This window comes from Clavelina lepadiformis, chromosome 5 (genome assembly GCF_947623445.1).
Source record: "Clavelina lepadiformis chromosome 5, kaClaLepa1.1, whole genome shotgun sequence".
NCBI classification, from domain to species: domain Eukaryota; kingdom Metazoa; phylum Chordata; class Ascidiacea; order Aplousobranchia; family Clavelinidae; genus Clavelina; species Clavelina lepadiformis.
This window is the reverse complement of record NC_135244.1, coordinates 903,014-930,133: the sequence shown is the minus strand read 5'-3', so window position 1 is coordinate 930,133 and position 27,120 is coordinate 903,014. Positions and strand designations below refer to the sequence as shown.

Genomic DNA, 27,120 nt, shown 5'->3' with positions numbered 1-27,120 from the left:
TTGTTCAACAATTTATCTTTTAACTTAACTGAAGAGCTACTGGCCAACGGCGGCAAAGGTTGCCAGGAATTTGATGCGTCTGTTTCTATTGTTCACCCATCATTGTACCACCCTAGGTCAGTACAATCGCATATTCCAAAAATCATAACAATGCCAATACACTGCAGCACGCATTCATCAAATAAATACATCTAACTTTTAAGTGTGTGGAAGTCATAGAAACATGTTGATTTTAAAACAATTTGTTTCAAATCCATTCCCCATAATTATAACAACACAATCACGACGAGATATGCCTTATCATTTCGACTAACTGCATACAAGGATCTGAAATCAATGTATATTATAACAGGCGGTGTGACCTACATGATCACATTAAATGACAGCAACAATTAAAAATTGAAAAATAAGCAAAATTGCATTCTGTTTAGAGACATAAGCTACAATGACGATGATTAGTAATTAAAGCTTTTTGTTTTCACTCATTTTGGGAAACAGAATTTTGCATGTTGGTTTTATGAAGTCAAAGACTAATTCAATTACTTCATCTGGTAATATCGCCCTAAAGAAGAAAAAACATTTCAAATTTAAAACTCAAAACAAAAGACCCAGATGATCATGGCATTAAGCTCACTTACTTGAGAAGCATGGCAGGTCCGATAGGCGGAATATCGACACGAGGTTGTTCTATTAATACCGCATGCATTATTTCATCAACAACTTTCTCTGGGGGAAGTACCGGACACATAAGGGAGGAGTTGGTTTGTGGGTTTTTGACGAAGCCGGTAGTGACAAAGGGTGGGCAAGCATAGGTCGTTTTGATGCCATTCTTTCCTTCCCAACGTAATTCTCGTCTCAAACCATCCATTAAACCCGCTACAGCATGCTTGCTTGAACTTGCAAAAAATTATGTAAATATAATTTGTTCTGAAATAAATTAAAGCTGCTAAAATACTGAAATTTCTTGTCTGACCTAATTACTGGTTGTAATATAAATATTTATTCACCTGTAATCAATAAATCCTGGTGCTGCAGTCCCTGATGATATAGATGCCATGGCAATGATGTGACCATGATTTTTTCTCTTCATATCAGGAAGAAACTCTCTAATCAACTTTAAATTTGACAACCGATTATTTGTGAAATCCACAGTAGACATGAAACATTGGCAAGTATTTACCCTGAAGTGTGAGATGACGTTAACATTGAAGGTGGTCGTTACCATTTCGTCGGTTAATGAAAGAAAATCTGTGTTGAAAACAACTCCAGCGTTGTTGATGAGCATTGTTACTTCTCCAACTTCTTCCTTAATTGTTTTTGCAAGACTGTCAACAATATAATACTGGAATCAGTGCAGCCAATGAGAAGTTGTACGGCAGTACATTACAAATTAGGGTTATATAATATAATGTATGAAATATATAGTTCATATCTTATAAACAAGGTTGCAAATTGTGGAAAGATTTTGAACCCAGAATAAATTGATGAGGGACATTTTATACTTTAGCTGAGCATTAATCACTATATTGCTCAACCTATCCACAGGTGGCACCAAACTTTTTCACAAAGGGCCACTTGAGCATTACAACCAACCATTGTTCCACAGGTTACCCTTCATTCTGTGCTCATTTGTGGCACAGAGAGGTGGTCCGGACAAACCAATTTAATTGCCGGATTCGACCCGTAGTTTGGTGACCCCTGCAATAACACAACGATTGTATATATTTAGGAAAATACTTCTTGATTTCATCTGCTTTGCTCAAGTCGCATGTATAGCTGTAAGCTGTACCACCTGAACCTTCTATGATCTCTGCGGTCTCAAAATTTGTAGATCTATTGATGTCAACAACCTTCAAATATATAAATAATTTGACATGAGCAACTAAAACACTGATAAAAATGTTGTCACCTGAGCTGTTCGGTCAAAAACTAAAGCATTTCTAGATCACAAGAGTCCGCAAACCACAAACTCTAAGACACTTTACCTGACGACAGCTGCAACGTTAGACCTTTCTAAATTTTGCTTCGTGGAAAATACACTTTTTTATAAATATTTCTGCATGTTATTGATAAGTAGTCCTGAACGTATTTTACTTGTTTTTCTTTTGAGTAGATGTAAACAATGGCCCGAAAGAACCAGAAGGCTATTGGCTGGTTCATAAACCAATGAATTATGAGTAAATAGACAAAAGATTTTAAATTAGTTGTGATATGAATTAAAAACCGCCACAGTTTTGAACTGACTTCATAGTCATATTAACGGTGAGAAACAGGCAGTAATTTTGTGACACAATGCAGTCTGTAAACAGGCTTAAAACATATCCCTGCTAAAATGCAGAAACGCATTTTAAGTATTCAAAATAAACAGTCACTTTTGCTCAATGCTGTCTCGTGAGTTAACAAAAAAAACGATACCGTACTTCTTAACTAAGCTAACCCTTCAAACAACACAGTTTTTGCTAATAGCGAGTCACCAAACAATAAAGCACATCACTGTCAGAACATCTCGCAAATTCAGCCAAGGGCTTTACACCAAAATGTCTAAAATTAAGTAATTTTTGCAATGTTGCTACATTCATCAGAGGCATGATAAGTCAATTAACTTTAAAAATTAACGACTAAATATTTAGAAATTACATCACATACAATCACTTTCGCTCCAAGCCGTGCAAGTTTAACTGCAAGCAAGCGTCCCATGCCGTGCCCAGCTCCTGTCACCAGAGCCACTTCGCCATGGATGGACTTTTCGGTTGGAGACCAGACAATCCTATAAGAATATGCTTTTAAAAATCTTTACTTTAATATTAACCACAAGAAAATTTGCCGGTACGCAAGTGTTCTAAAATGTAAGACTGGTTCCATTTGAAGGAAATATCTGTACTAGGTGGCCGTGGGGCTGGGAGCTTCTACAGTGTCATAAAATTTTCGTCAGTCAATGGAGTAATAAAAAATTTTGCCCCACAATCTTTCCTAGAAGTACCTTTTCTGGTGATAGCAAACAAATTCCTCATTTTCCAGGCATTTAAGCCGCTAGGTAGCTCCCAGCCCTAGTTAATAACATAGCCTAAATATCATATATATACAAACAGCACAAGGTTACAAATATGGGTAACAGGGGTAAGAAACAAACAATATGATATATATATAAAACAATATTTTGGGTATCTTATGCTTCAGCACTCCCGCACATGAAGACCTAATTAAGAAGGATTATGAGGTAATAAAGATAAGGTTATGACGTAATATTCCTCAATATTTGATCTTCATATGGAAGATCATTCAATAATTTTTATTCTTTATCATAATTGTGGAGATGAAGAATTATGTTGATGTTTATGAAAATATTAACAATAATGATAATTATATAATTCATATCATATTTTACGTAGAACAATTAAGGCTGAAAAACGTGATCATAGCAGAAATATTTTAATGGAAAGTGTGGCAGATGAACACATAAGAATCATAAACATGCATGCCAAACGTTTGCAAGGTAACACCAATTCACAGTAAACAAATCATGTAACATTGATTGTTTGAATGCCGACTTATAATAAATAAAAAATTAGGGCATTAGGCTAGTGCACGCCATCACGCCAAAATTTGTGTCTTCGCACGCACAATGTTTCATCATAAACTGCTATAATTTCCAGTCGGTCATTACAGACTTATACAAATCTAAGATCAAGACAGATTATAGCGTGATCAACTCCGCCAAAAGCTCAAGTACACATCTGTTATACCGCAAATACACAATTTAAACAAGTTGAATTAAAAACAAAGCTAAGTTGCATTGAAATTTAAGCTCAAGACTGAATGAAACTAAAGGCTTAATATGACGTATGTAGAAATTGAAAAGTAATGCATTGTGATGATATTGTAATTAATGTAATATACAGATTAAATAAGATATAAAACTCTCGTCTTTAAATATCGAATCAGCAAAGCATAACACTGCGCGACGTAATCCATTACTTCCTGCTTATATATTGCCTGACTTATTCGGTCTTCATTCATTCGCTAACTAAGAGAATTGCAACATAGAGTTTTTTTATGTTGTTGTTGTGCAAATGATTTGTAAGAATGTTATCTTTCAAAGAAGCTTCAATATATTCAGTTTATGGAGTTGTTATTCCTGTGAAACTACTATTAAATTCGATTTGAAGAAGTTCAGTATCAAGTTAGACAACTTCGTTGTCAGCTTCATAAAACAATAATTCGTTAAGGTGAACAATTAAGTCTGAGGTTGAGAAAAGCAGACAACGACCTTATGAGACTCATATACCATCGACCGCAATAAACAATTCAACTCGCAAACATTGTAGTGAAGTGGGTCGACGTGTCAAGTTCAATGTCACATACATCACAATTTCATTACAGCATATATTATATTATTTAAATATCTGAGTAGCGGTGACCAAACGTTTCACTTCTCCTTGGCATAATAATTTCATCACCCGTGTTTTGCCAAAAAAAGATGACATTACTGAAGTATATAAAGAACTTCTTTCACAAATCAGTTCCTGTATTCATGATGCCAATAACAATAGGTCTAAGCTACTGGTAATGCGTCGTTTAAAGTATGAAGTTTATTACTTACTTGATAATTGCTCGAATAATAGCAAGGAAAATATTGAATACCAGCACACAAATGTCTGTTAACTTTTTCAGCATTTCTAAGCAAGTGTTAACCTAAAACGAAATAAAACTGACCAATGATTGATTCTACTACTTATGATGACCACAACTACTCTCCAAACCTTCTCATTGTCAATCTGATGACGTCATCACTTCCAAAGTCATTTTATACTTCTTCTATTTACAATCTTCGTGATTTTAGTGCATCTGCTTTTTCTGCTATCTGATTGGCTGCACACTCGTATTTGAAACGTTTTTTGCAATTGCAGGTGTTCATTTCACGTTGTTACTTGGTGGCTCTAAGACGTTGGTGAGTTGTGGCATTATATGCATTACTACTGTATAGGTAATCGTTTGGTGGGACTGTCTGTAACACGCAATAATGCAAACGTATGGCTGTCGGAAGTGCTCTCTATTTTGTTAGTATGTTGGTTTTGGTGTCATCTGGATGTTTATGAAGTCTACCGTTCTGACTTTGCTTGGTGTATAAACACAAATTTGTGCGCCATACTACGCTTAAAAATGTTCGCGTAAATTTGTGCTACAAATGCAATGATGGCTTGCATGACGTTTATAAAACTTCAGTGTACGTAATTCCCAAACCATGAAAGACAACGTTTATCATAGCGTTCTTTTCCAACCATGCCTTGTCCGTTACTGATTGTCATATCTCTGCTAAAGCAGCACATACGCATTGTGACGTCTTTCGGTAACAGCTTTTCTTCCAAATGTGGTTACATTTGCAACGGGATTCTTCGGTTTACTATATTACATCATCTGGTAACTGCCTTTTCACGAAATTGCAAGTAAAACACTCACTACATCTAACGGCATAATCACAAAGTGATTAGCTATCAAGCTGTTGTGAGTAAGCATGGTGTCGCAATTGTCTATATGTTTGTAACATTTTTATCTTGTTGCCTTAAAGGCGAATTGTGTAGAACAGATGCATAGCAATAGCTTTTGAAGCGAAAGTGAGGCAGAGTTTGGTAATTTTTAAAGCAGCAAGTACAGATTCATTCTTTTACTGTTACGTGCTCGGAATATTTCGTTCTCATCAAGATAAAAGATCGGTCACTTTTTTTACGTGAATAAATTGACATTTATGCTGCAAAGTGAACAACACATTCGTTAACAGCAAGTTGTTTGTTTTTCTAGCATGGATGAAGCAGAGAAAAAATAGGTATAAAATGGTGTTCACAGCACAGCAGAACACAGCACTGGAAGAGGAATTCCGCTACAACCGCTACGTCTCCTACTATCGAAAAGCAGAACTCGCGATTGAACTTGACTTGAGCGAACAGCAGATTGCGCAATGGTTTAAAGACCGGCGACGAAAGAAGCGCAGATATGATGATAATGCCCCCGAACAATGCGGCGAAGTCTCCAGTTCATCGATTGAACTTGCGAGTGCATCAGAAATCCTCGACACTTCCGAGTCTAGGATGATTGAATTACCGTCCGCAACCGACCTTATTCCTTGTAATTTCAATGGCATCAGCAGCAGCCTGCAAGACCCGCAAACGGAGAAAGAAGCAGAAAATCAACCTCATTCCTCTCACGAGTGCACTGCGTCGCCTCAAGACCTCGAATCCGTATCGACCCCAACATATCAACCGACCCGAGTGGAAGTTCCCAATCCAAACCTGGCTGATGACCGCGTGCGCTTTCAAGTTGAACTGGAGTTTGTTCAATGCTTGGCCAATCCACACTACTTGAACTTTTTGGCGCAAAGGAGATATTTTAAGGTAGGTGTCAAAGTGATCATCCGTGATATATACCCATTAATTTCGTCACCAAATTATTAGTAGCTAATTTTCTATTTTAGCCTACCAGTCCCGTCTATTTTGAGCGTGTGGCAATTTTGAATGCTTGGTTTGCATGAAAAAAAACATCAGACTCATAGGCTACGTTATAGCCTATTATTTGTCATGCCCTTTTTAGATGCTTGAATCTTTTCTCATTTTCACTGTTTTAAATGACATTAACGCTTCCCTGCTTGCTAATGTTTGCCGGAATGGTTAAAGTTACGTGTTAATTGTTGTGCAAAACTTGTTTGAAGCATCAAATATTTAATGTGTTTTTGTTTAGGAGCGAAAATTTGTGAACTACCTCGAATACCTGAGGTACTGGAAAAAGCCAGAATATGTGAAGTATATCAAGTACCCTCAGTGCATCTACATGCTAGAACTGTTGCAATACGAGCAATTTCGAACTGAACTGGTGACCAGACCATGCGCTAAATTCATTGAAGATCAAATGTTGTTACAATGGCAGTATTATATCAGGAAAAGAATTAGATTGCAGCAACGTTTGATGGAATCTATTCGACAAAGAAATGATCAACAAATGCAACCGGTAGACGATGACTAGAAAGAAAATTTGCCCGGTAGAAAAATTTTTTTCCAGAACCTAGATAAAAATTATTTTGAAAATAAGAGAAACAATTCTAAATTTGTGTTTGTTTGTAGCTAGACGCAAATATTTTTCTATCCATTGCAAAAGAACTTTTTCATAAGGACACATAAGCTCTGTTTCTATTTAAATGCGCTTGTTTGCTGCCACTTATTTTTCTCTGTAAATGTTATATGCACATAGAAAATATTCGATGTCTGATGTTTATTTCACGTTCATTAAGAAACTTTCGCAGCATGAATTCTCTTTTACACAATGATGTATATTTTCTTCCACTGAAAAATCTCTATTATCTTTTTGTTACAATAGAAAAACAGGTTCTTACCTCATTAAAATATATCTTTGTTTACGTCATTGAATTTGTCATTCACATTTATCATTGTCATTGTGCTTTGCGATTTAAAATTACAAAAATATAGTTCAGAAAATGGCACAGATTAAAGCTTTCACTATTGTTTAGCAATACGTGTTAACTTGAATTGATTAACTTAAAATTAGATTCTTTCGACTGTTAATCAGAAGAATAGTATTTCTAAAATCGAGAAAATTGAACACCAAATTTTTGGGATTTTGGTTCCAAATAATTCCTGTTTATTGAAAGAGATATTATACTGTAGAAATTAAAATGTATTTTAACAACTTTCTTTATTAACTCCAATACATTTATAAAACCTCATTTGCATAAAAAATCAAAAAAATCCCGCTCATGTAAAACTTTATACAGTACATAATTTGGTTAAATACGTATTATACATATTTCATATTTTTATATATTTTTTCGGTTTATTTTATATCTTACCAAAAGAGTTTATTTTATTTTATTTTTTATAAATCTTACATATGTAAATTTAATTAATATGAATTTAAAAAAGATTTATTTCTAACTCCTGACTTCCATTGCAAAGATTTCTGTATATAGGCTATGAGATAACTATGATATGGTAACTGACTAAATAATATTTGCTACGACGATCTAAATTTAAATGGCATCACAGTTGTTTCAAGCAGAAAACAAGCGATTTGCCGAGCCGGTATTGAGTGTAATCAGTCATGGCTGTTCGTGTTATCTGATGACGTCATTCTCCTGGAGTTTAATTTATATTTCTGTTGCCGCAACTTGATTGGTTAATGCACCTGTCCAAATTGTAAATTCTTGTTTACTAAAGAGCTGATTGGCTGAGGGGTAATGTAGAAAAGTTCCTGTTAAACTGTGACACTGTTTATTTCACTTTGATGCTTTGTGGTGTTGAGAAAGCCAGCTGACTGTCTGTTGGCGTCTTTTTTTTGCTCTGAAGGTCCAGTAAACACTTTGTGTGTTTGGTGTCAAGTTCGTTTCTATCGTTTGGACCGCCTTAATGTACAAGGCCCACCATGCTGTAGCTTTTTTTTTATCGAAAAATTGTTTGGCTGAAATTGATACAGAACCTTGTTAAAACCCTAAAGGAAGATGTTGCTATCTCAGCTAGTCAAAATAAACTGTGGATATCCTTTTTTTTCGAAAATGTGTTGTTAGCCAAATATTAATTATCAACTTATCGCCAGGCCTGCTTTATGCGAGTTACTGTCTATACCTTGCAGTAGCCTTCTGTACGGCACACTGTCATCCAACTGTTCCACACGTTCCGATAACAACACCAGATGTCTACTGTTCTTTAGCCTAAATTGTCTTTTCCTGCTAAGACAGAGATGGTCAGTTTTTTTTGTACTGTCAGCAAAGTGTAGGCTAGTGAAGAACAGTTCTGATAAAAGACCGTATTTGCCTTCACAGACTAGTTTCATAGCACAAGTTTGTACGTAATAATATCGCATAGAATATTTCGGATTTCTTTACGTTGGAAACACTCGGCACACTGTTGCTGCTTTTGTAAACAACTTGCTTTGCAAAAAATTGTTTAGAAAGTTTTCGAATTTTGAGTTTCTCTCTTTCCAGAAAATAATTTTATTGAAACAAAACCAGGTAAAATATAAATGTGGATGAGCCGTATATTTTGCTTTGTGTTTTGTAAATACTTCACTGTATTTTAAAGTGCGACTAAGATTTAAAATTATCACAAAACGTTTTTAATGTGAAACGAGACACTGCTACTGTTTAATTACAACATATGCTTTTTTTTGAGTAAGAATGGAAAAAGTAACGACGCGGAAACGACCAGGTTCCAAACGATTCTCACTAGACCAGGAAGAGGTTTTGGTCAAAGCATATCAACAGAACCCTGAGCTCAGTGGCCAAAGAATGGTGGAGCTTTCTGTGCAACTCGACCTCACCCAACACCAGATAAAGACATGGTTTTCAGATCGAAACAGAGAAGAAGCCCAGGTTAGCATTGCACAAAAAGGCGACCTTTTGCCGTCAGTTTTACCGTAGTTATTTCAACTCCAGATATCGGCAAGGAGGGCAGCTTTCAGGAACGAACCTTTTGTCGTTGAAAAAAGAAACGCAGAACTTTCTGTACAGCGCAACCTACCAGTGTATCAGACATTGTTTTTAGCTCCAAACGAAGAAGAAAGAAGGACTGTCGCAGATCGAGGAGATGATTGTAGGCCTATGTCCACCAGTCACCTGGAAGTTGAAGTAGCTAAAACAAACGAAGATGCCTCGTGGAGCATTCCAACGAGACCATTGCCTCCAATGCCGCCTGTGTTTGAAGATCAGTGGCTTCAGCAGCAAGAAGGAAACGAAATGATGAACTATTTTCACACTTATGACGTGGGTAGTACCTCAAACGAACCGCCAGAGTGCAGCATTGCACAGATGCAAGGTTATGTTTATCAGCATAACTGGTTGCCCGAATACTTTCACGAAACTAATCGTCCGACAAATCAACTTGAACCTAACATAGTAGATCCTGGTAACTTACGAGATCCGCAAGTGGGCGGTAATGAGGAGGTTCAACCTCAACCATCGTACCAGGATACCAAGTCGCGTCAACACTTCAACGAATCAGCCGCCATTAAATCACCAATCCTGTCTTCCGCAGAAACCAAACTTGGCCTCCTCCCAAACCTCCCTCCCAATCCAAACCTGGATGATGACCGCGTGCGATTCCAGGTTGAACTGGAGTTTGTTCAATGCTTGGCCAATCCACACTACTTGAACGTTTTGGCGCAGAAAGGCTTCTTCAAGGTATTTCTAAAATCGCTGTTACAAATGCCAAGAAACGTAAAAACTAAATTTTTTGACTTCATTTCTATATGCTACGTCAGTTATTGTAGTTTGAAAGCAATTTTATACACCAAAAAGACTATTGTGTCTTCTTTCAGGAGCCTAACTTTGTGAACTACCTCAAGTACCTTCTGTATTGGAAGAAGCCAGAATATGTGAAGCACATCAAGTACCCGCATTGCATGTCTATGCTGGAGTTGTTGCAATACGAGCAATTTAGAGTTGAATTAGTAAATTCACCAAGCGTTAAGTTCATTGAAAACCAACTCTTGTTGCATTGGCGTTATTATATCCGGAAAAGAGAACATTTGTTTAGTTGATATTTGCTTACATTAAGGAAATGTGCTTCGTGAAGAATTTTGGGCATTTTTTTGTAGATTTATAATTTCCAGAATATTTTTTATATTATATACATCTCGTATATTGACATTAGCATAACTTGGTAAAAATATTTCAAGTGTACATGCATGAAAATTTTGGCGCATGTAAATCAATTTAACAGAAATTAAAAGCCTTCTTTACAGAAGTCTTGGTAAAAATAAAAAATGTTAGCTGCTGTTAACGTCGTTTAGCGATTGGTTTAAAACAGAAGGTGAACAGGAATGAAAAAATTTTAAGTAAAACTGTATAAATTAGTGCTTCTCCACCTTTCACGGTTCGTGGCCCCCGGCTCATCAAAAAATGTAGATTGTTGGTTGCAAGACGTGTAACTACTACGAGTGCAGTAGCATTCACGCCGCTAATTTTACACCACAAGCACAAAAACATGAGAAACGCTTTGCCTCGTCTTCATTGAGGTAAGCACCTTGCTGGTGGCCCTGGGTTAAAAATATAGCTGCCAACTCAAGCGAAATGAAAATGAAAATCCAACTTTGTCAAGTATTTGATAAGGATATGAAGTGAGGAAAACATGATTGACGTTAGTCAGATGTAGATGAACACTGCAACAAGTGTGATTTTTCTTGCAAGAATTGTTTCATCCATGCCACAGATACAAGTTAAAAAAAGAGAAAAAAGAAACGTATTTTGCCCCATTCTGGTTCAAACCTACAACACCTGAAAGTGGCTCATTTAACGAAAGAGTTGAAAGTCAACATTGTTGACATTGCTTAAGAGTGTGGGACATAAACAGCTTGAAGGATTTCAAGCATATATTTTCTATAGATTTGTCTTATAGACCAGTTCTCAATTCGTAAACGTGAAAGAATATCAATGCAACACCTAGACTGCCTTCTATGAGCTCAAGTATTCCCCATATTCCAGAGTTACGTATACTGAAAGAAATCGCTGCAAGCTAGGCTCTAGATGAGTTGTCTGATGTGGCCTATGCAATATTGACCGGTGTCAAACTCGCAAAATGACTGTTTTAGACAATGACGCGCTAATGTTTAAAATTGACTTTACAGCCAAACAGTGGAAAATTTTACTTTGCGTTTGTTACACGTAGAGTTGGTGAATCACACAAAATTTACAGATATAACCGATTGGAACTAAATAGTCGCAGTATTTGTAGCAAACTTATGCAAAAGAGTGAGTTAAGATACTACTCAAGCATTTGGTTGTTTAGATGCTTTTGGAAGCAATATTTAAGGAAAAACGTTATTTGCTTATCTTAATAGTAGGCTATTTGGTTCGAAAAGGTTAAAGTTTGTTGGCTTCAGATTTTGTTTCAGCAACAATGAAGAGATGCCAAAGACGGGAATTTCTCTCCAAAGATCGGAAGGAAGTGTTGGAGAAGGAATTTCAAAAGAACGTCTACATAACTCCTGAACGAAAAACCGAGCTGGCCGTACAACTTGGCATGAGTGAGAAACAAGTAGGAAAGTGGTTCGCGAGCCGTCGCTACAAAGAACGTTGTGTACGTAAAGCTAAGAGAGAGTCATTGGGCGATTTGAAGTCCACCAGCGAAGAGGAAGGAAGTAATGCATCATCTTTGGAACCAAAGTTTACCAAAGAATCTTTATTGAATGATGTTGTAGTCACCCGTTATTTTGGAAAGTTTCTTCAAACGAGTGATGAGAGTGACAAAGATGAAAGCTACAATGCTAAAGATCAACCTTCTACGTCACAAGGCATAATCTCCGCGTCTACTGGTTCACCCAACGATCGAATGGTTTCGTCCGGAGGCGATGGTACATCAGCTTCAACTTCCGCGACGGACAACAACCTTCCAAGTCTCGCTGAGAAATAATCGCGAAAAATATCAAACACTTCATTATCGAAGCCATCATGATTTCGCCGTAAGAGTCTGATACCGAACACTTAATAAACTCTCTCGTGATATTGATTATTTAGTTTAATTAGCAAACTGTGTTTTGTTGAAATTATTTCAGGTTGAAAATGATTTATTTTTCTAGAAGAATTTGAAAAAACAATCAGCAATTTAATAAGTTACCTTCGTGATACAGATTATTTTGTTGTCTTTAACAAACTGTGTTCAATTATATTGATATTATGTTTCTTTTAAAATAGTTTCTTTCTCATTTTCGTCGTCATTCGTGTAGTTGAAACAGGAAAGAATTTATGTTCACAAAAATTATTGTTATAGTAAAGAGAAGAGTTGCAAAGAACGTTTGAATCCAAAGGTTAAGTAAAAACTTGGCGTTTGCTCATTTTACACAATCTAAGTGCGTTGAACAAAGCGGGATAAGCAGAGCACAAAATTTCCATTTTATTTATTTAACTGAATTGTACGAGCAGCTGTCTTTAAGTTCATCGATTTGTAACTTATAAACCTAAAAATCTGTCCTAATTTCTGCGGTAATAGCGCTTTGAGAATTTACAATGTAATCGTTCTATAGTTACTTATATATTGCTATTACTCAGTTTGTAACATATTCACTTCAGTAAAATTAACTGCTTTTGTTCGGCAAACTCGTCATGGTGCGAGTGTCATGAAGTATCTATAAGGTAGTCAAAAGGTCGGAGATGTTTATTTTCAGTAAACTATTAGTCCCGTTGTATAAATATTAAAAAGCAATAAAAAAGTCATAAAAATAATACTTTTAATCATGGGAAATAATAAATGCTTTTCATTTGAAAGAACTGGTGACTTTTATATCTTTACTCTCACTCTGAACAATATTTTTGTAAGGTTAATATAATCATATGACACCACTATTTCCGAATGATTTTAGCAGTTTCATCGGCCACAAGTAATGTAAATCACTTCTATAAGTTTTTCGTAATTAACCGGTTCATTTCATCGTTATGCTTAGATGTGTGAAGACGCCACGAGATGTTACTTGGAGATTTACTTTGTTATTGCTTGCTGCATGAGCATAAAGCTTAAACTACAAGAGTTTTACCTTTTATCATTTAATAACGTATTGTTGAGAAGTGCACTTAATAAATAAATTCATAAACACTTTATTTGAAACAGTTATTGGGTTAACAATTGACTAAAGTTTTCTTAAATATCTTTACTTTCGCGCACGATATTTTGTTTGTTGTTATGTAAACCACTCAACAGGCAGCACGCAATGTTACTTTGGCTCGTTGACGTCACCGTCCTGGTCGCCCATAACACTGCTGATGTCGCTGGGGCCAAGGTGAACTAAATCATTTATTTCATTGACCACTCGAACACGTGCTTGACAACTCTACTCTATTGCACCTGTTTTCTTTACCGTTTTTCGTATCATCAGTGGAATCTGCTTTGTCTGTGCTACCCCTTTCAAGTTCCCATGTCAGTTCTGAAACCACAAATGAAGAAGACCGTTGGTCAAAATGGTGTTCAGTGCCAAAACTAGTCTCTGTGGGCTGGAGAGGTGGAGGCGGAGGTGGCGCTTCTCCTGCATCTGCAAATGAAGGGTTTAAAGTACCTCCAGCACCACCAGCTATATTCCTTTATTGAGGAATATAAACTTCGTTCAATGTTTGACGTTCAATGTAGCTGTCACCGTCACTCCAATCATCTCCCATTAACCCCGCCGATCCTACGACATACGTCACTTCCGATGAGCTTGAGAGAGCTTTCTCCATTTCGTTTCATCTTTTGCTTGCTTCTTTCTGGTAGATTTAGGTATTTTTTTTTACTATTTCTCTATCCTAACACGGCTCTGAAAGCATAGACAAACCAGACAGTGGCATAAGTTGATCTAAACTAATAATGCTTCATTGATGTCGTTATTCACATTTCCACTCTGCTGCAAGTCACCAGCATTCGCACAACCTGCTTCATTGTCGTAGTCCGTGATTTCTCCACATGGCCAGACTACATCAATGCTTCAAGGTCAACTCGTCTGCAGAAGAATCATTATCAGGGAAAATGCAGCATCGACGGTGTTTCTCAATGACGAAGGGATATATGGATCATGCGAACTTTCACAGTGAATGATGACTACTTTTAGATAGTTTAAGAGTTACTGATAAATAATGACATCCAGTATTGGAAGATTGCAAATGGGAATTAAAAATCTAAATAATGTACCATTTACCATTTTTACTGATTCGATCTGATTTTATTGATCAAAAAAACTTAAAACCTATAAACATTTGCTTAGAATTTGAAAGAGTATAGGTAAAAGGTGGAATGAAGGAGCCATGTTTGTGGTTGTCAGAAATGGTATCCTGGTTTTTATTAAGTGGTTGCCACCAAACAATTCAAGAAAAGCTTCACAGTGATAGCGCTTTAACTTAAGTAAACATTTCCAAGTGCTCTCAAGTTTACTTAAAAATTCTTTCAAATGGGCCTTGAAAATAGACATTAAGTTTACAAAGTGTTAAGCCTTACTCTGTTAAATGTTACTCTGTTATTGCTTGCTGCATGAGCATAAAGTTTAAACTACAAGAGTGTTACCATTTATAATTTAATAATGTATTGTTGAGAAACGTATAAACGCTTCCAATTAAAAAAGCTGTTGGGTTAACTATTAATTGGATTATTAAATTGCTTTACTTATTGCACGACGTTTTGTTTATATCATGTAAATCATTTACTTTGTCTTTTATTAAGATTATTTGTTTTATATATATAAAAAGTCAGCAATAAAATGAAGAGCAATATTCCTCAGTCAAACCAAAATAAATGATATTAGTAATAAGCTTTATCGCAATAAAAAATAAAATGATTCTTAATAAAATGGATTTAAAATGGGAGGTTTAAAGTATCTTCTGCACCACCAGCTTCATTCCTTTCATGAGGAATATAATCTTCGTTCAACACTTGTGTACAGAGTAGCATGCATCTTCAGTGAAACCATCTCCCATTAACTCCGGCGATCCTACCACGTACGTCACTTCCGACGAACCTGATGGCGCGTGACGTTTGCTCTGTTTGTTTTCTTCTTTTTCTTGCGGGTTCCTGGTGGAATTCTGTGAGTCATTCAATCTTTCTCTATCCTGAGATGGCTCTGAAAGCATAAACGAACCAGACGACTGGATTGGTTGATCCAAACCCATGTCGTGAATCACAATTCCACTCTGCTGTGACGTACATGCTTCATTGTCGTAGTCCGCGACTCCTCCACTTTCACGGGCAACATCCATGCACATCTGCAAAACTTCACGGTCGTACTTTGGCTCGTTTTCGTCCTCCTGAGAGTCATAGGTGTGGGGGGATGAAGGCGGTGTTGCCAGCGGTGTGCTTGATAGCTCCTCTCTGTTGCACTTGCTTTCGTTGTCGATATTCGGTTCTTCAACATAATCTGTTTCATCCATGTCACCTCTTTCACTTTCCCAAGACCGTTCTGAAACCATAAATGAAGTAGACGGTCGACTAAGTTGGTTTCCAGCGCTAGATCTTGTTTTCAAATGATGGGTAGAAGACGGATTTGAAGAAATATTTTGTACAACTTCTTGAACTAATGGCTGACTTGAATTACTGGCAGCTCCACTTGTTTTGCTAAGATCCACTTCGTCTCCTTCACGGCAGCCTTTGTTCTTGTCAACATTTGTTGCACTGTGGTGAAAATTTGATCTCCCCAATTTTACCGACACATTTGCCACTTGTTCTACAGCCGATGACCTGGACGAAGCGCCTTCGCTGTACTTACGGGCGATGCCGACTTGTTCCTTGCTAGATGACGAACGTGTTCCAATGCCAAGTCTTTCTTTTCTACGTTGGTGGTAAAACCACCTTCTAATTTGAATAATGGTAAGACCAGTTTCTCTTGATAGTTTTTCTATCTTCTTGTACCTGGGGTATTTGTTTCGCACGAATTCTTCTTCCAACCTGTTAAAATATGCTTTGGGGTACGGCTTCCCGGTCATATCAGCTTAAAAAAAATGAAAAGCTGCTTTAAAAACCTTTTCAAAATCTGCTTTAGGCCCTTTTTTTAAATAAAAATATAATAAAAAAAATTTAATTTGTTATGATACATTAAACGTTTTTCATCTACTTTAAATACATCATAAACAGGCATTCATATATTTATGAGAGTAGCATTGATTGAGTTGGTTATCAATGAGTTACGCTTATCAAGAGCGTAATAACAGCTTCTAACGGCAAATCATGATGAATGAATATCGGCTAGCGGGCATCGATGAAAAGCAATTAGATTATAACAATAAATGTTAAATATACCATGGGAAGGAGACTTACAAAAATGTGACCCTCTGAAACGACCGCTAGGGCCAGGTTGACTGTATCGGTCTAAAAACTCTTTGAAGTTGGATGAGTAAGGTTGACGTTCAACACTGCCCTCTTGTGGATGTCGTGATACATATCCATATCCGCTAGGGCCAGGATGATTGTGTTGTTCGTAAAACTCATCGAAGATGGATGAGTAAAATTGGTTTTCAACACTGCCCTCTTGTGGATGTCGTGATACATTTCCATATCCGCTAAGGCCAGGATGATTGTGTTGTTCGTAAAAATCATCGAAGCTGGATGAGTAAAGTTGATTTTCAACACTGCCCTCTTGTGGATGTCGTGATACATTTCCATATCCGCTAGGGCCAGGATGATTGTATTGTTCGTAAAAATCATCGAAGCTGGATGAGTAAAGTTGATTTTCAACACTGCCCTCTTGTGGATGTCGTGATGCATTTCCATATCCGCTAGGGCCAGGATGATTGTGTTGTTCGTAAAACTCATCGAAGTTGGATGAGTAAGGTTGACGTTCAACACTGCCCTCTTGTGGATGTCGTGATGCATTTCCATATCCGCTAGGGCCGGGTTGATTGTGTTGTTCGTAAAAATCATCGAAGTTGGATGAGTAAAGTTGATTTTCAACACTGCCCTCTTGTGGATGTCGTGATACATTTCCATATCCGCTAAGGCCAGGATGATTGTGTTGTTCGTAAAACTCATCGAAGTTGGATGAGTAAGGTTGACGTTCAACACTGCCCTCTTGTGGATGTCGTGATGCATTTCCATATCCGCTAGGGCCGGGTTGATTGTGTTGTTCGTAAAAATCATCGAAGTTGGATGAGTAAGGTTGACGTTCAACACTGCCCTCTTGTGGATGTCGTGATGCGTTTCCATATCCGCTAGGGTCAGGTTGATTGTGTTGTTCGTAAAACTCATCGAAGTTGGATGAGTAAAGTTGACGTTCAACACTGCCCTCTTGTGGATGTCGTGATGCATTTCCATATCCGCTAGGGCCAGGTTGATTGTGTTGTTCGTAAAACTCATCGAAGTTGGATGAATAAGGTTGACGTTTAACACTGCCCTCTTGTGGATGTCGTGATGCGTTTCCATATCCGCTAGGGCCAGGGTGATTGTGTTGTTCGTAAAACTCATCGAAGTTGGATGAATAAGGTTGACGTTCAACACTGCCCTCTTGTGGATGTCGTGATGCGTTTCCATATCCGCTAGGGCCAGGGTGATTGTGTTGTTCGTAAAACTCATCGAAGTTGGATGAATAAGGTTGACGTTCAACACTGCCCTCTTGTGGATGTCGTGATGCGTTTCCATATCCACTAGGGCCAGGCTGATTGTGTTGTTCGTAAATCTCATCGAAGTTGAATGAGTAAGGTTGACGTTCAACACTGCCCTCTTGTGGATGTCGTGATACATTTCCATATCCACTAGGGCCAGGTTGATTGTATTGGTGAAATTCGTTAAAAGGAAGGCGCACATTCCTCTCACCTTGAGCCAGTTGTGTTGCATTTCTCAAGCGAGGAAGTTTACATTGAGTTTGATCACTGCAACGATTCATTTGGTGTTGATCAAAGCCATGGGCACCAAGACTCCTAACGCCGCTAATACCAGGTTGATGTGGATTGTGTGTCCGGGGGGAGAAGCTCATCGATGTTCTGCGTTTGTCTCTGGGATTATTTCCGGATGTACATGCTGGTGTTGTTGAAACTCGATGAGCTGAAAGAGAAATTAACAAACATTATGGGCTTCAATCCGCAAGAGAAATTAGAATTTTGAATGCTTTCCTTCTCCAGCTCTTATACAATTTTCATTAAGCCGAAGTTATTACCCTGTGTATATGCTGTGAAATATGGTTCATGATAACTGGTAAACGGTGCAGCCCTTTCATGTCGTCCAATAATGGGGTTCGGTGGAATGTTCAATGAAGACATTGCTGCACCAGCCCGGAAATAATTCATCGTGTCATTCCGTCGAAAGGGCATCGCCATTCTTCTTTTTGACCAAGGCTTGTGAAACCAGTTTCTAACCTCAAACTCTGTCATGTCATATCTTTGTGCAAGTATTTGCGTTCTTTGTTGATCCAATATAGGATTTCTACGGTATTCTCCGAATAAAGCTTGTACTGTCTCCTTAGGAAAGTAATTACTGCGGCGTTTCCTATCTTTTTGCTCCACTGAAAAGACAGAGAATACGTGATATCTCAGTTTAATGTTTGAACTAAATGCAACTAAAAGTTTATTTGATTAAATCTTTAACTTTATTTCTTAGCGTTCAAGGTTATAACCTGGTGATTTCCTCCTCACCTTGAGTGGCCTCAGCCATGCTTGAGGTTGACGTCACAGCTGGTGACTTAAGTTGTGATCTCTTATGGCGACGATCGTGGTAACTTGCGACTAGATTAGTTGCGTGGTAACTTCTTTGAGGCAACGTGTTGTGCTAAGAAGTATTTTGAGGTTGAATCTGCGCAATAACTTCTTTTTCGAGAAATCGTTCTAATTAACAACAAACCTCTCGAAGACTTGTTAACTCACTGTTGTATTCCACGGCCTGTAAGTCAACCCATTTCCTGCTTGTTGAGGCAAGTTCACCGCAGAAGTATTCGACCACGCATATTCCTCGAGTACGTTTGCGTTATCATGTTTCTGTCTGCCGTAACCTATTCTTCTTTTACGGACCTTTCTTTTACGGCTTTCAAACCATCCATCAACTTGAATAAACATCAAGTTGTATTTTTGTGCAAGTGCGGCCATCAGCGCAAAAGAGATGGTTTCGTTGTTTCGGAAAGCTTCCTCCAAACCCATCTCAACATCGTTGGAAAACTGAATTCCTATATTCCGGTTGTAGTTTGTTTCTTTCGCTGAATATAAATGTTAAAGCTTCGAGTAAAAAATAATTGCATTAATTCCATCACACATTACCAAGAGAACGATGAAATTGAAAAATATTTGCTTGGAACTGAGCTAATAGCTTGTAGGTACTTCCATATATGATGGAGCCGTTAGACTCGACCTAATCGGACTGTTTTCGGGCAGATTCAAATTGAAATTGTTAAATAAAACCTTTCAAAAAATCCGTTTTAACGTTTCACCGATATGCGAATGGAAGATCACTTCACAGCTGCGCGAACACGCGCTATGATTATTGTCGAATTGATGCTTTTTTAGTGTAGGCCTACATGCATAATAATCTACGCAATGAAAGCGACGTTAAATCATCAAAATAGAAAAACAAAATGCCGTGTGAAAGTGTCCAACTTCGGATATTTCAATCAAATCATTTGAGATTTGAATTTATATTTCAATAATAACTGGTTGCAATGTAAATACGAAATTGCAAGAAAACAAAACTTAACTTGCCGTCGGATGGTAACTTTATTGTTCTATTCGCCAGAATTTTTTTGATACCTTTTTTTAAGACCATCGTTACTTCATCGAAAAAACTCGAAAATTCGAAGCTATTTTTCTGACCCTCTTGTTGCCTTTAACCTAAACCTAACCTAGCTCCAACCACGAACAAAAATTAAACTCCAATAAAAACTTAAATAACTTTGATCAATTTTTTAAATTACCACCTTTATTACTTAACCCCATATCTTTAACAACAGGCTGCATGATTTACTTAGTTTGAAATAGTCACGTCGTAGAAGTAATAACTTGGTTCCACTCAGCACTAAGCATAATGATTTGCGCAAAAATTAACGAAACTTTAACTTTGGCACAGAGTGAAGTTGAAATTAATGTTCGCTCTTTAACTTGGACGACATTAAAATCTTCCATAGCAAAGTTACTTTTTTTCCGAATGAAATGTGTAAAAAGAATTATAAAATATTAATACTATGTATAACTAATCTCAAACATGTACTTACACATACTAGAAGTTACAATACGCCGAACTTGTGATGATGAAACTCTATCTGACAACCAAGGAAATCAAGAAGATCAAACCGATTAACATTTGACTCTTTCAACCAAAAAGGAGAAATTTACAACCACAACAATTGTGACAGGAATACCTTAACAGTCTGGAAATTGTAGCTTCACAAAAATGAAATTGAAAAATTATAAAAATTCCTTCTCTCACGCTGTGAATAACAGCTCATTCTCGCTCTTACAAGATCAATCAATCAAAGAGTTTTGCGGAGCCTCCTACTTTGACGATGAATGGAACAGGGCAGCAACTGACATTGTATGCGTGTGGAAAATTTTCATAAATATGTCAGAGAGAATTGGTATAACATAATGTTAGTTGCAAGGAAAAGTTATTTTGTAGGATTAGTTGGTTGAATAGTTTTTTTTCCAGCTTTCGGCAAAATTGCATTTTTACATCCGGCAGTTATAATTATCTTGTCTGCTTCTTAAATTATTGTTTATATTAACTTGGTTTAGTATGAAGATGTCGATTTTGGCAGTTATATAGATCTACATTAATTTAACGTAAAACACCCCAAGAGATATTTGACATAATGTAACTGAAGTTACCATCTATAATGATTCAAAGCCTTCAACCTGTGCTAAGAGCAGACACCCAGGATTTTATCTCTTGTAACTAACACATGTCTGGTGTTATTCCTTTTTTGTTTTTCTTCTTAAAACTATCTTCAACTAGTTATACATACAGTATTAAAGCAGACGATATAATTTCTAAAAACAATTTGCTTGCAAACACCTCAACCCGTGATACAAACAACAGCTAGTTAACATATTCTCGCACAGAACTTGTTAGACTGTCTTTACGCCATCAAGCAAACAGTTAAAATAAAAAAGATTTTTTTGGGAGAACAGTTTTATAAGAGCTTGCAGCCAATCAGATTGTTGGAAAATTGAAGAAAACCTGAAATGTTAAAGTTGTCCAATGAGATTACGTTACCAAAAGGACAAAAATGCGTCGGACAGATTGAATTCATCAAAATGATTGTGAGAAGAGTATTGGAGACTAGATGTACCAAACATAAAATTTTTATTCACCCAAACATACTTACTAGTGCTGTTTACAACAAGGTTACAAACATTTTTGATGTAACAAAACATTTTTTCCTGAGGAAATGCGATAAAAGTTGCCGGAAATGTTTATCTTTTAAACATGTTTGATGTCTCCTTAAGATTAATATTTTAATATTTCTTGAAACTGCCGAGCACTCAGCAGTCCGCGATACGGAAAAACGTTTAAAAAAATCTCAATTATGACGTCAGAGGAATGCAGGCAAGGGAGTGCCGCTAACAAGTTCCACGTTGAACGCGTTTCGATCGAAAAGTTAAAGCAAGTCGTGAGGCCCCGTGTTGATGAATCAAAGATTAGCCTAAAGATAGTCCAGATGTTTTTTCTTGTTCTGTAGCTCATTCATTTTGGTTAAAATTAATTTACTTACATGTGGTTTTGTTACCATCAATACTATATGGAGAAAGCCTCGAAATGGCGATCATGTGTTCCCAATTTTCGTGTCACAAATAGTGGTTATGGAATGTGGAAGCTGTCGCCGCTTGAATACAGTTAACTAGGTTTACAAATCCACTTCTCAGCCGATTGCAGACAGCTCAACGCTATTTTAGGCTTAAATGCTTGTCTTATTTTATATGCGCCTACAGCAACTCTAGATTCCTGTTGATAAGAATTCCAGCAGAAAGCTTTTTTTTATATCAGTGCATTTTGCGTAAACAGGAGAGCTGGCTGGTGGTTTTTGTGGCTCGTTCTCCTGGGTTGACATGGTGGGCAGTTCGATAAAACTGTTTTGAAAGGAGCAATTTTCACTACCGAGACCTTCGCGGTAGTAATTCATTAGGGATGTAGCTTACATAGACAAGTAATGATGAGTTGTGGAAGAAAGTTATTTTTATCAGCAGCTTGTTTCAATGGAAGCCAGGTTAAGTTCATCAGCTTGGCTTGTTGCTTAGCAAAAGTCTCACCTATTATGTGAACGAGTCGATCAGACGAGGTTTTATTGCTTATTGGTCGGGTCGGGTACAGGCGGATAGGTCGGGTATAGAATGTTTATTCTGTTTTTGTTATTGCATAACATTTACTGCAGAAGAGACTGTTTTCGTTGCATTGGCAACAATAAATATTGCAATGCAAATTCAATACAATACGTTGTACTCAAACTGTACTCAAACCCTCGGAAAAGCTGGACAAGAATGTTTTGGTGTAGGCAGAACCAGACAGTTTATGGCTGGTTAGACGACAGTAACGGAACATGTTTATTTGTCACTTCTTGAAGAGCTTCCATAAGTTTTCTTTCAGTGAAACACAGTATATGAACATACACATACAGCATGTGATGTCTACAATGTCGGGTTTGCAAATGTCGAAATTTTTAAAGACACTGTACTTTATTTAGCCAAAACCTTGGTCTACTGTTAAGTGATGCCATTTGTCATTAGGACATTGTTTAATAAATTTTTACAGAGAAAGCTGTAATTACAGTATTTTAGCGATTAGTTTTAAGTGAAATGGTTCAGGTGAAATCAGCAATCAATGCCTTGGAATGTATTTATTCAGATAAAGTTTACATTTTTATTTTCACAACTTTAAGGATTTGAAACCTGTGTGTGTTGAAAATTTTATATTTTTTAGTGGATCTGTTTTTATGGAAACTAAGCGCATTGTCTCTTCCATGCGTAAGTTACTATAAAAAATTGCATCGTAATAATGTAACTATTGTATGAAAGTTTTTGGCATTCTTGTCTAAGTATGATGTAATTCTTGCTGCAATTTGAATTAAATACTTACATTACCCGCAAGTTTTTTTCCCTTCAGCTAAAACGCGGAGTGAAATCCGGGCGCACTTCACCGAAGAGCAAATATTAAGGTTGGAGGAGATTTTCCAGCAAAACACCGATATCACTTGCAAAGAAATAAATAAACTTGCGGAGGAAATGGGCCAGAGCCACCACCAAGTTCAAACATGGTTTTACTTCCGTCGCCGCAAGGAACGCAAAATCAACAAAAGGTTGAAACCTACGAGCGAGATCGAAGCTAAACCGAATAAACTTGCGCACAAATCTCCTGAAACCGTAAACCGAGTTGAAGCAAGTTCTTCGACGTCTGCAGCAAACAGCGAAAGTTCTGATTACGCTAGAACTTCTGATGTTGAAAAAGGTATTATTTTAAACAATGAAAGTATTTAGCTTCTTGCAAGCGAATCTGCTTCTTTGTGTGATCTGTCTTTTACAAGTTTATTTTAAACTTTTACTCATTCCACTTAACATCTGTAGACTTCGGTAAACAGGAAAGGAAAAGATAAAAATTTTTCTGTTTTTTTTTGCAAAACAAAGTTGGGATATCCTAGCTTGAACGGATGTTGTACATTTCAATACTAGTGTCATCAAAAACGATGAAAATATACAGTTAAACTTGTTAGCAACATAGTTTTTCTATCTTCGTGTGAAGGAGCAGGAACGCTGTTCAGAAGACGACAAATGTTTTCCAAAGAAGAACGATTGAAGTTGGAGGAAATCTTCAAACAAACTCCTAACATCGACCGCCAAAAAGCGATTGAAGTTGCGAACGAAATGGACCGGAGCTACCGCCAGATCCAAAAATGGTTTTATTTCCGTCGCAACAAGGAAGTTGATGCGATGACCAAAGTATCAAAGAGCTTGAATTCCGGTGGTAAAGTTGAGGAACGCGGAAACGCGCTCACTGAAGACGTCAGCACTGAAGATGAACAAGGTTTAATGTTTGATATTTCGTTTAACACAAATTTTCTCAACCTGTAATCCACGGCCTTCAAGTGACGAGATTACCGGATAAGTTATTCAGAACCGGACTATTGTTCGGGTTGTTGTGAACACACTTTCTGAAAGAGATTGTTCTTACTTTGATTCGTTTGCATTTACTTGCATTGCTTGAAAACTTTTATAGTAAAATTTAATGGTCTAAATTAGTGGGCTACCAAAAAAAAATTGCCAGTAAAGTTAAAAAGTTGGGTTGTAAGTTAAAAGGATTAAGTGGCAGTGAGTAGAAGATTAAGTAGTTTTACGACAATCTTCCTCTTATTAATATGGTGTCAGTTTCTAAGCCCGAGTAATCTTTTTGTTAGATCGTTTTGCTGGTATTAGCAAAAATTATCTTGTTTTACTGTAAGTAAATAATTGTTAAAAATGCCTTATCAAGCACAATACAAATACATAGCCACACTTAATAACAACAAGTTATCTTCTTTCTATTTCAAGGAGAAAGAACCACGTTCAGAAGCCGGGTTCGTTTAACCGATGAACAGCACTTGAAGTTGGAGGAAGCTTTTAAACAAAACCCTCACATCGATCTGGAAAGAACTAAAAAACTTGGGGACCAAACTTGTCTGACCTGCTGTCAGGTTGAAAAATGGTTTAAGACCCGCCTTAACAAGGAACTAAATGCAGTTAATAAAATTGTGCAAAGCTTGCAATCCGGTAGCGAAGAAGAAATTCTTGACGCATCCAAGCGCAGGGGACGTGCTCCGTACTCGTCATCATTGCCATAACCATCATCACAAATCCTGGACACGCGTATAACCCAACGTTTGAAACTTATTCATAATATTAACGTATGAGATACTCACACGCCCGTGTGCCGCCTACACCAGTCATAATCAAGAAGGAATACTGTAAATGAGTGAACCTCGCAAAACCTTTGTGGACTGGACTTACGCAGGTGAAAAAACTTGGCATCATACGCATAACATCGGATGAATGGAATGTCATAGATTTAATCAAATTGTGGTTTTTTGCTGGTATAAATTTTTATTCGGAAGCGTAAAAGTGTAAAAGAAGGATGAAGTGCAAAGGTTTTTAATATCTTGCAAATAAATTATACAAATTATTGATTATTACGAATCTTTGCAGTGACTCGAAAGGCAAATCCATAAGAAGTTCGTTTAAAAACTTCCTATATCATGCTTTATTGCCGCGCAGTCCTAGAAATATTTGTCAATATGGTGATAATTTTTTTTTATAGTGCATTAGTTTATTTTTGCTTTATCTCTTTATGTTGTAAATGGAAATTATTGTCAATATTACTGCAAAAAAACAAATATAATACTAATCTATAATACAATACTATAATACAAATATGTAATAATCATATCTCAAGTTATGTAGCACATTTATACAAATTTACCAAGTGAATAGACGCGATAAAGTAGCCAGCCAAGAAACGTTTTTAGACTCAAGCTAACATGTTTCATATTTGATTGTTTTTCATATAAAGTGCATTTATTTCGGCAATGCCAGCACATTCCATGAATTATACCTGAATCACCATCTCTTCTCTGAACACAAGACACTTACGGTCAATTAAGCCTTAATAAGCAAACCCGGTTTTGATTGGGTTAGAGATGATTTGTACCAGTAATAAATTACCATAAGAAAGATGAACGCTACTGTCCTTGAAGAGAACACATCGCTCGACATCACTCGGCTCTGATCCCAGACCGAGTTCATTGACGATTTTCAGATTACAGTCGACATTTGAAAGAAAACGTCGTTGATTTTCTAAATTGCCGTCATGCTTAAACTTTATTCGCGTCCATTGTTAACCAATGAAAGCTACGATAAATAAAATGATTGATACGCTGTGTGTAGCGAGTCATTATTTTACCATAAAATTGGTACGTTTAAAGCTATTATTCATGTTTTTTCTTCTTAAACTAACTCAATTAAATGTTATAACAATAATAATAACTGAACTCCATTTGAAATATGTCTCGGCATTTCCGATCGGAAGTTAGCATGCTACCATTATTTCAATTGTCACGTATTCGACTACAAAGTTAAAGTATGAATGATTTTGATTAAATTTTTCAGGTTAAATATTAGAAAGTAAATAATTTTAAATTTCATAATGAATAGATATGACTGTGTCATGCAACGTCACTTTATTTTATTTTGATTTTACGTTTGTTTTATGTATTACGTTCATGTTTGGCCATACAGATATATCAAAACAATGTCGTCCATAAATCGAATATTTTCTTAATCAATTTTGGTCGCCACAAACATACGATATTGCTAATACCTTTGCAAGTTTTTTATAGAATCCAGTCTAGATGTTTAGTTCTATCTAGTTTTCATGAAATTTATCTTTTCATGAAGAAAGAACAGCGATGAGCTTACCTCTCTCTAGTAGGTTCGATTTAATGACGTCAACATTATACACGTTGCTTTTATATCCAATTGGACCAATCTGATTGGTTGCAAAGACGTACAAAGTATTTTCATTTTGTTTTATCATTTGCTCGAGCTGCCTTGATTGAGACCGCGTTCTCAAACATGGTGCTTTGTAAGCTCGTCATCATTTCATTTTGCAGTTTTTCAATTGAAAGAAGTGGATGTTTTTGCACGGTTGTAGAAATCCACACACATATTTAGCTCAATTTGAAATT

At 36.8% G+C, this 27,120-nt stretch overlaps 6 protein-coding genes across 7 annotated transcripts; 4 read left to right on the top strand and 2 right to left on the bottom strand.

Moving 5' to 3' along the window:
* Window positions 1–69: 69 nt before the first annotated feature.
* LOC143460007 (estradiol 17-beta-dehydrogenase 11-like) lies at window positions 70–5,075 on the bottom strand. Of its 2 annotated transcripts, XM_076957359.1 has the most exons (8): window positions 4,761–5,075; window positions 4,601–4,692; window positions 2,647–2,767; window positions 1,738–1,850; window positions 1,181–1,325; window positions 1,008–1,114; window positions 639–896; window positions 70–562 (listed from the first exon to the last, which is right to left on the bottom strand). In XM_076957359.1, the coding sequence occupies exons 2-8, from the start codon at window positions 4,672–4,674 to the stop codon at window positions 463–465; spliced, it is 918 nt and encodes a 305-aa protein (XP_076813474.1). In that variant the 5' UTR covers window positions 4,675–4,692; window positions 4,761–5,075; the 3' UTR covers window positions 70–462. The 2 variants fall into 2 exon arrangements, with proteins under 2 accessions (XP_076813474.1, XP_076813473.1); XM_076957358.1 differs by lacking the exon at window positions 4,761–5,075 and having other exon boundaries at window positions 4,601–4,752.
* Window positions 5,076–5,800: 725 nt separating this feature from the next.
* On the top strand, window positions 5,801–7,419 carry LOC143459993 (uncharacterized). The gene is made up of 2 exons (XM_076957329.1): window positions 5,801–6,386; window positions 6,730–7,419. The coding sequence occupies exons 1-2, from the start codon at window positions 5,802–5,804 to the stop codon at window positions 7,009–7,011; spliced, it is 867 nt and encodes a 288-aa protein (XP_076813444.1). The 5' UTR covers window position 5,801; the 3' UTR covers window positions 7,012–7,419.
* Window positions 7,420–8,295: 876 nt separating this feature from the next.
* On the top strand, window positions 8,296–10,600 carry LOC143459988 (uncharacterized). Its single transcript, XM_076957318.1, has 4 exons — window positions 8,296–9,010; window positions 9,175–9,370; window positions 9,434–10,177; window positions 10,315–10,600. Exons 2-4 carry the CDS (start codon window positions 9,176–9,178, stop codon window positions 10,534–10,536), a joined length of 1,161 nt encoding a protein of 386 aa, XP_076813433.1. The 5' UTR covers window positions 8,296–9,010; window position 9,175; the 3' UTR covers window positions 10,537–10,600.
* A 504-nt stretch (window positions 10,601–11,104) lies between these two features.
* Window positions 11,105–13,182, top strand: LOC143460148 (uncharacterized). Its single transcript, XM_076957547.1, has one exon. It carries the CDS (start codon window positions 11,895–11,897, stop codon window positions 12,405–12,407), a length of 513 nt encoding a protein of 170 aa, XP_076813662.1. The 5' UTR covers window positions 11,105–11,894; the 3' UTR covers window positions 12,408–13,182.
* A 1,981-nt stretch (window positions 13,183–15,163) lies between these two features.
* On the bottom strand, window positions 15,164–20,791 carry LOC143459869 (uncharacterized). Its single transcript, XM_076957176.1, has 6 exons — window positions 20,629–20,791; window positions 19,295–19,620; window positions 19,067–19,199; window positions 18,592–18,936; window positions 16,761–18,479; window positions 15,164–16,434 (listed from the first exon to the last, which is right to left on the bottom strand). The coding sequence occupies exons 1-6, from the start codon at window positions 20,630–20,632 to the stop codon at window positions 15,377–15,379; spliced, it is 3,585 nt and encodes a 1,194-aa protein (XP_076813291.1). The 5' UTR covers window positions 20,633–20,791; the 3' UTR covers window positions 15,164–15,376.
* A 2,468-nt stretch (window positions 20,792–23,259) lies between these two features.
* LOC143460123 (uncharacterized) lies at window positions 23,260–25,850 on the top strand. Its single transcript, XM_076957523.1, has 4 exons — window positions 23,260–23,374; window positions 23,514–23,855; window positions 24,147–24,428; window positions 24,932–25,850. Exons 1-4 carry the CDS (start codon window positions 23,344–23,346, stop codon window positions 25,219–25,221), a joined length of 945 nt encoding a protein of 314 aa, XP_076813638.1. The 5' UTR covers window positions 23,260–23,343; the 3' UTR covers window positions 25,222–25,850.
* The last annotated feature ends 1,270 nt before the right edge of the window (window positions 25,851–27,120 follow it).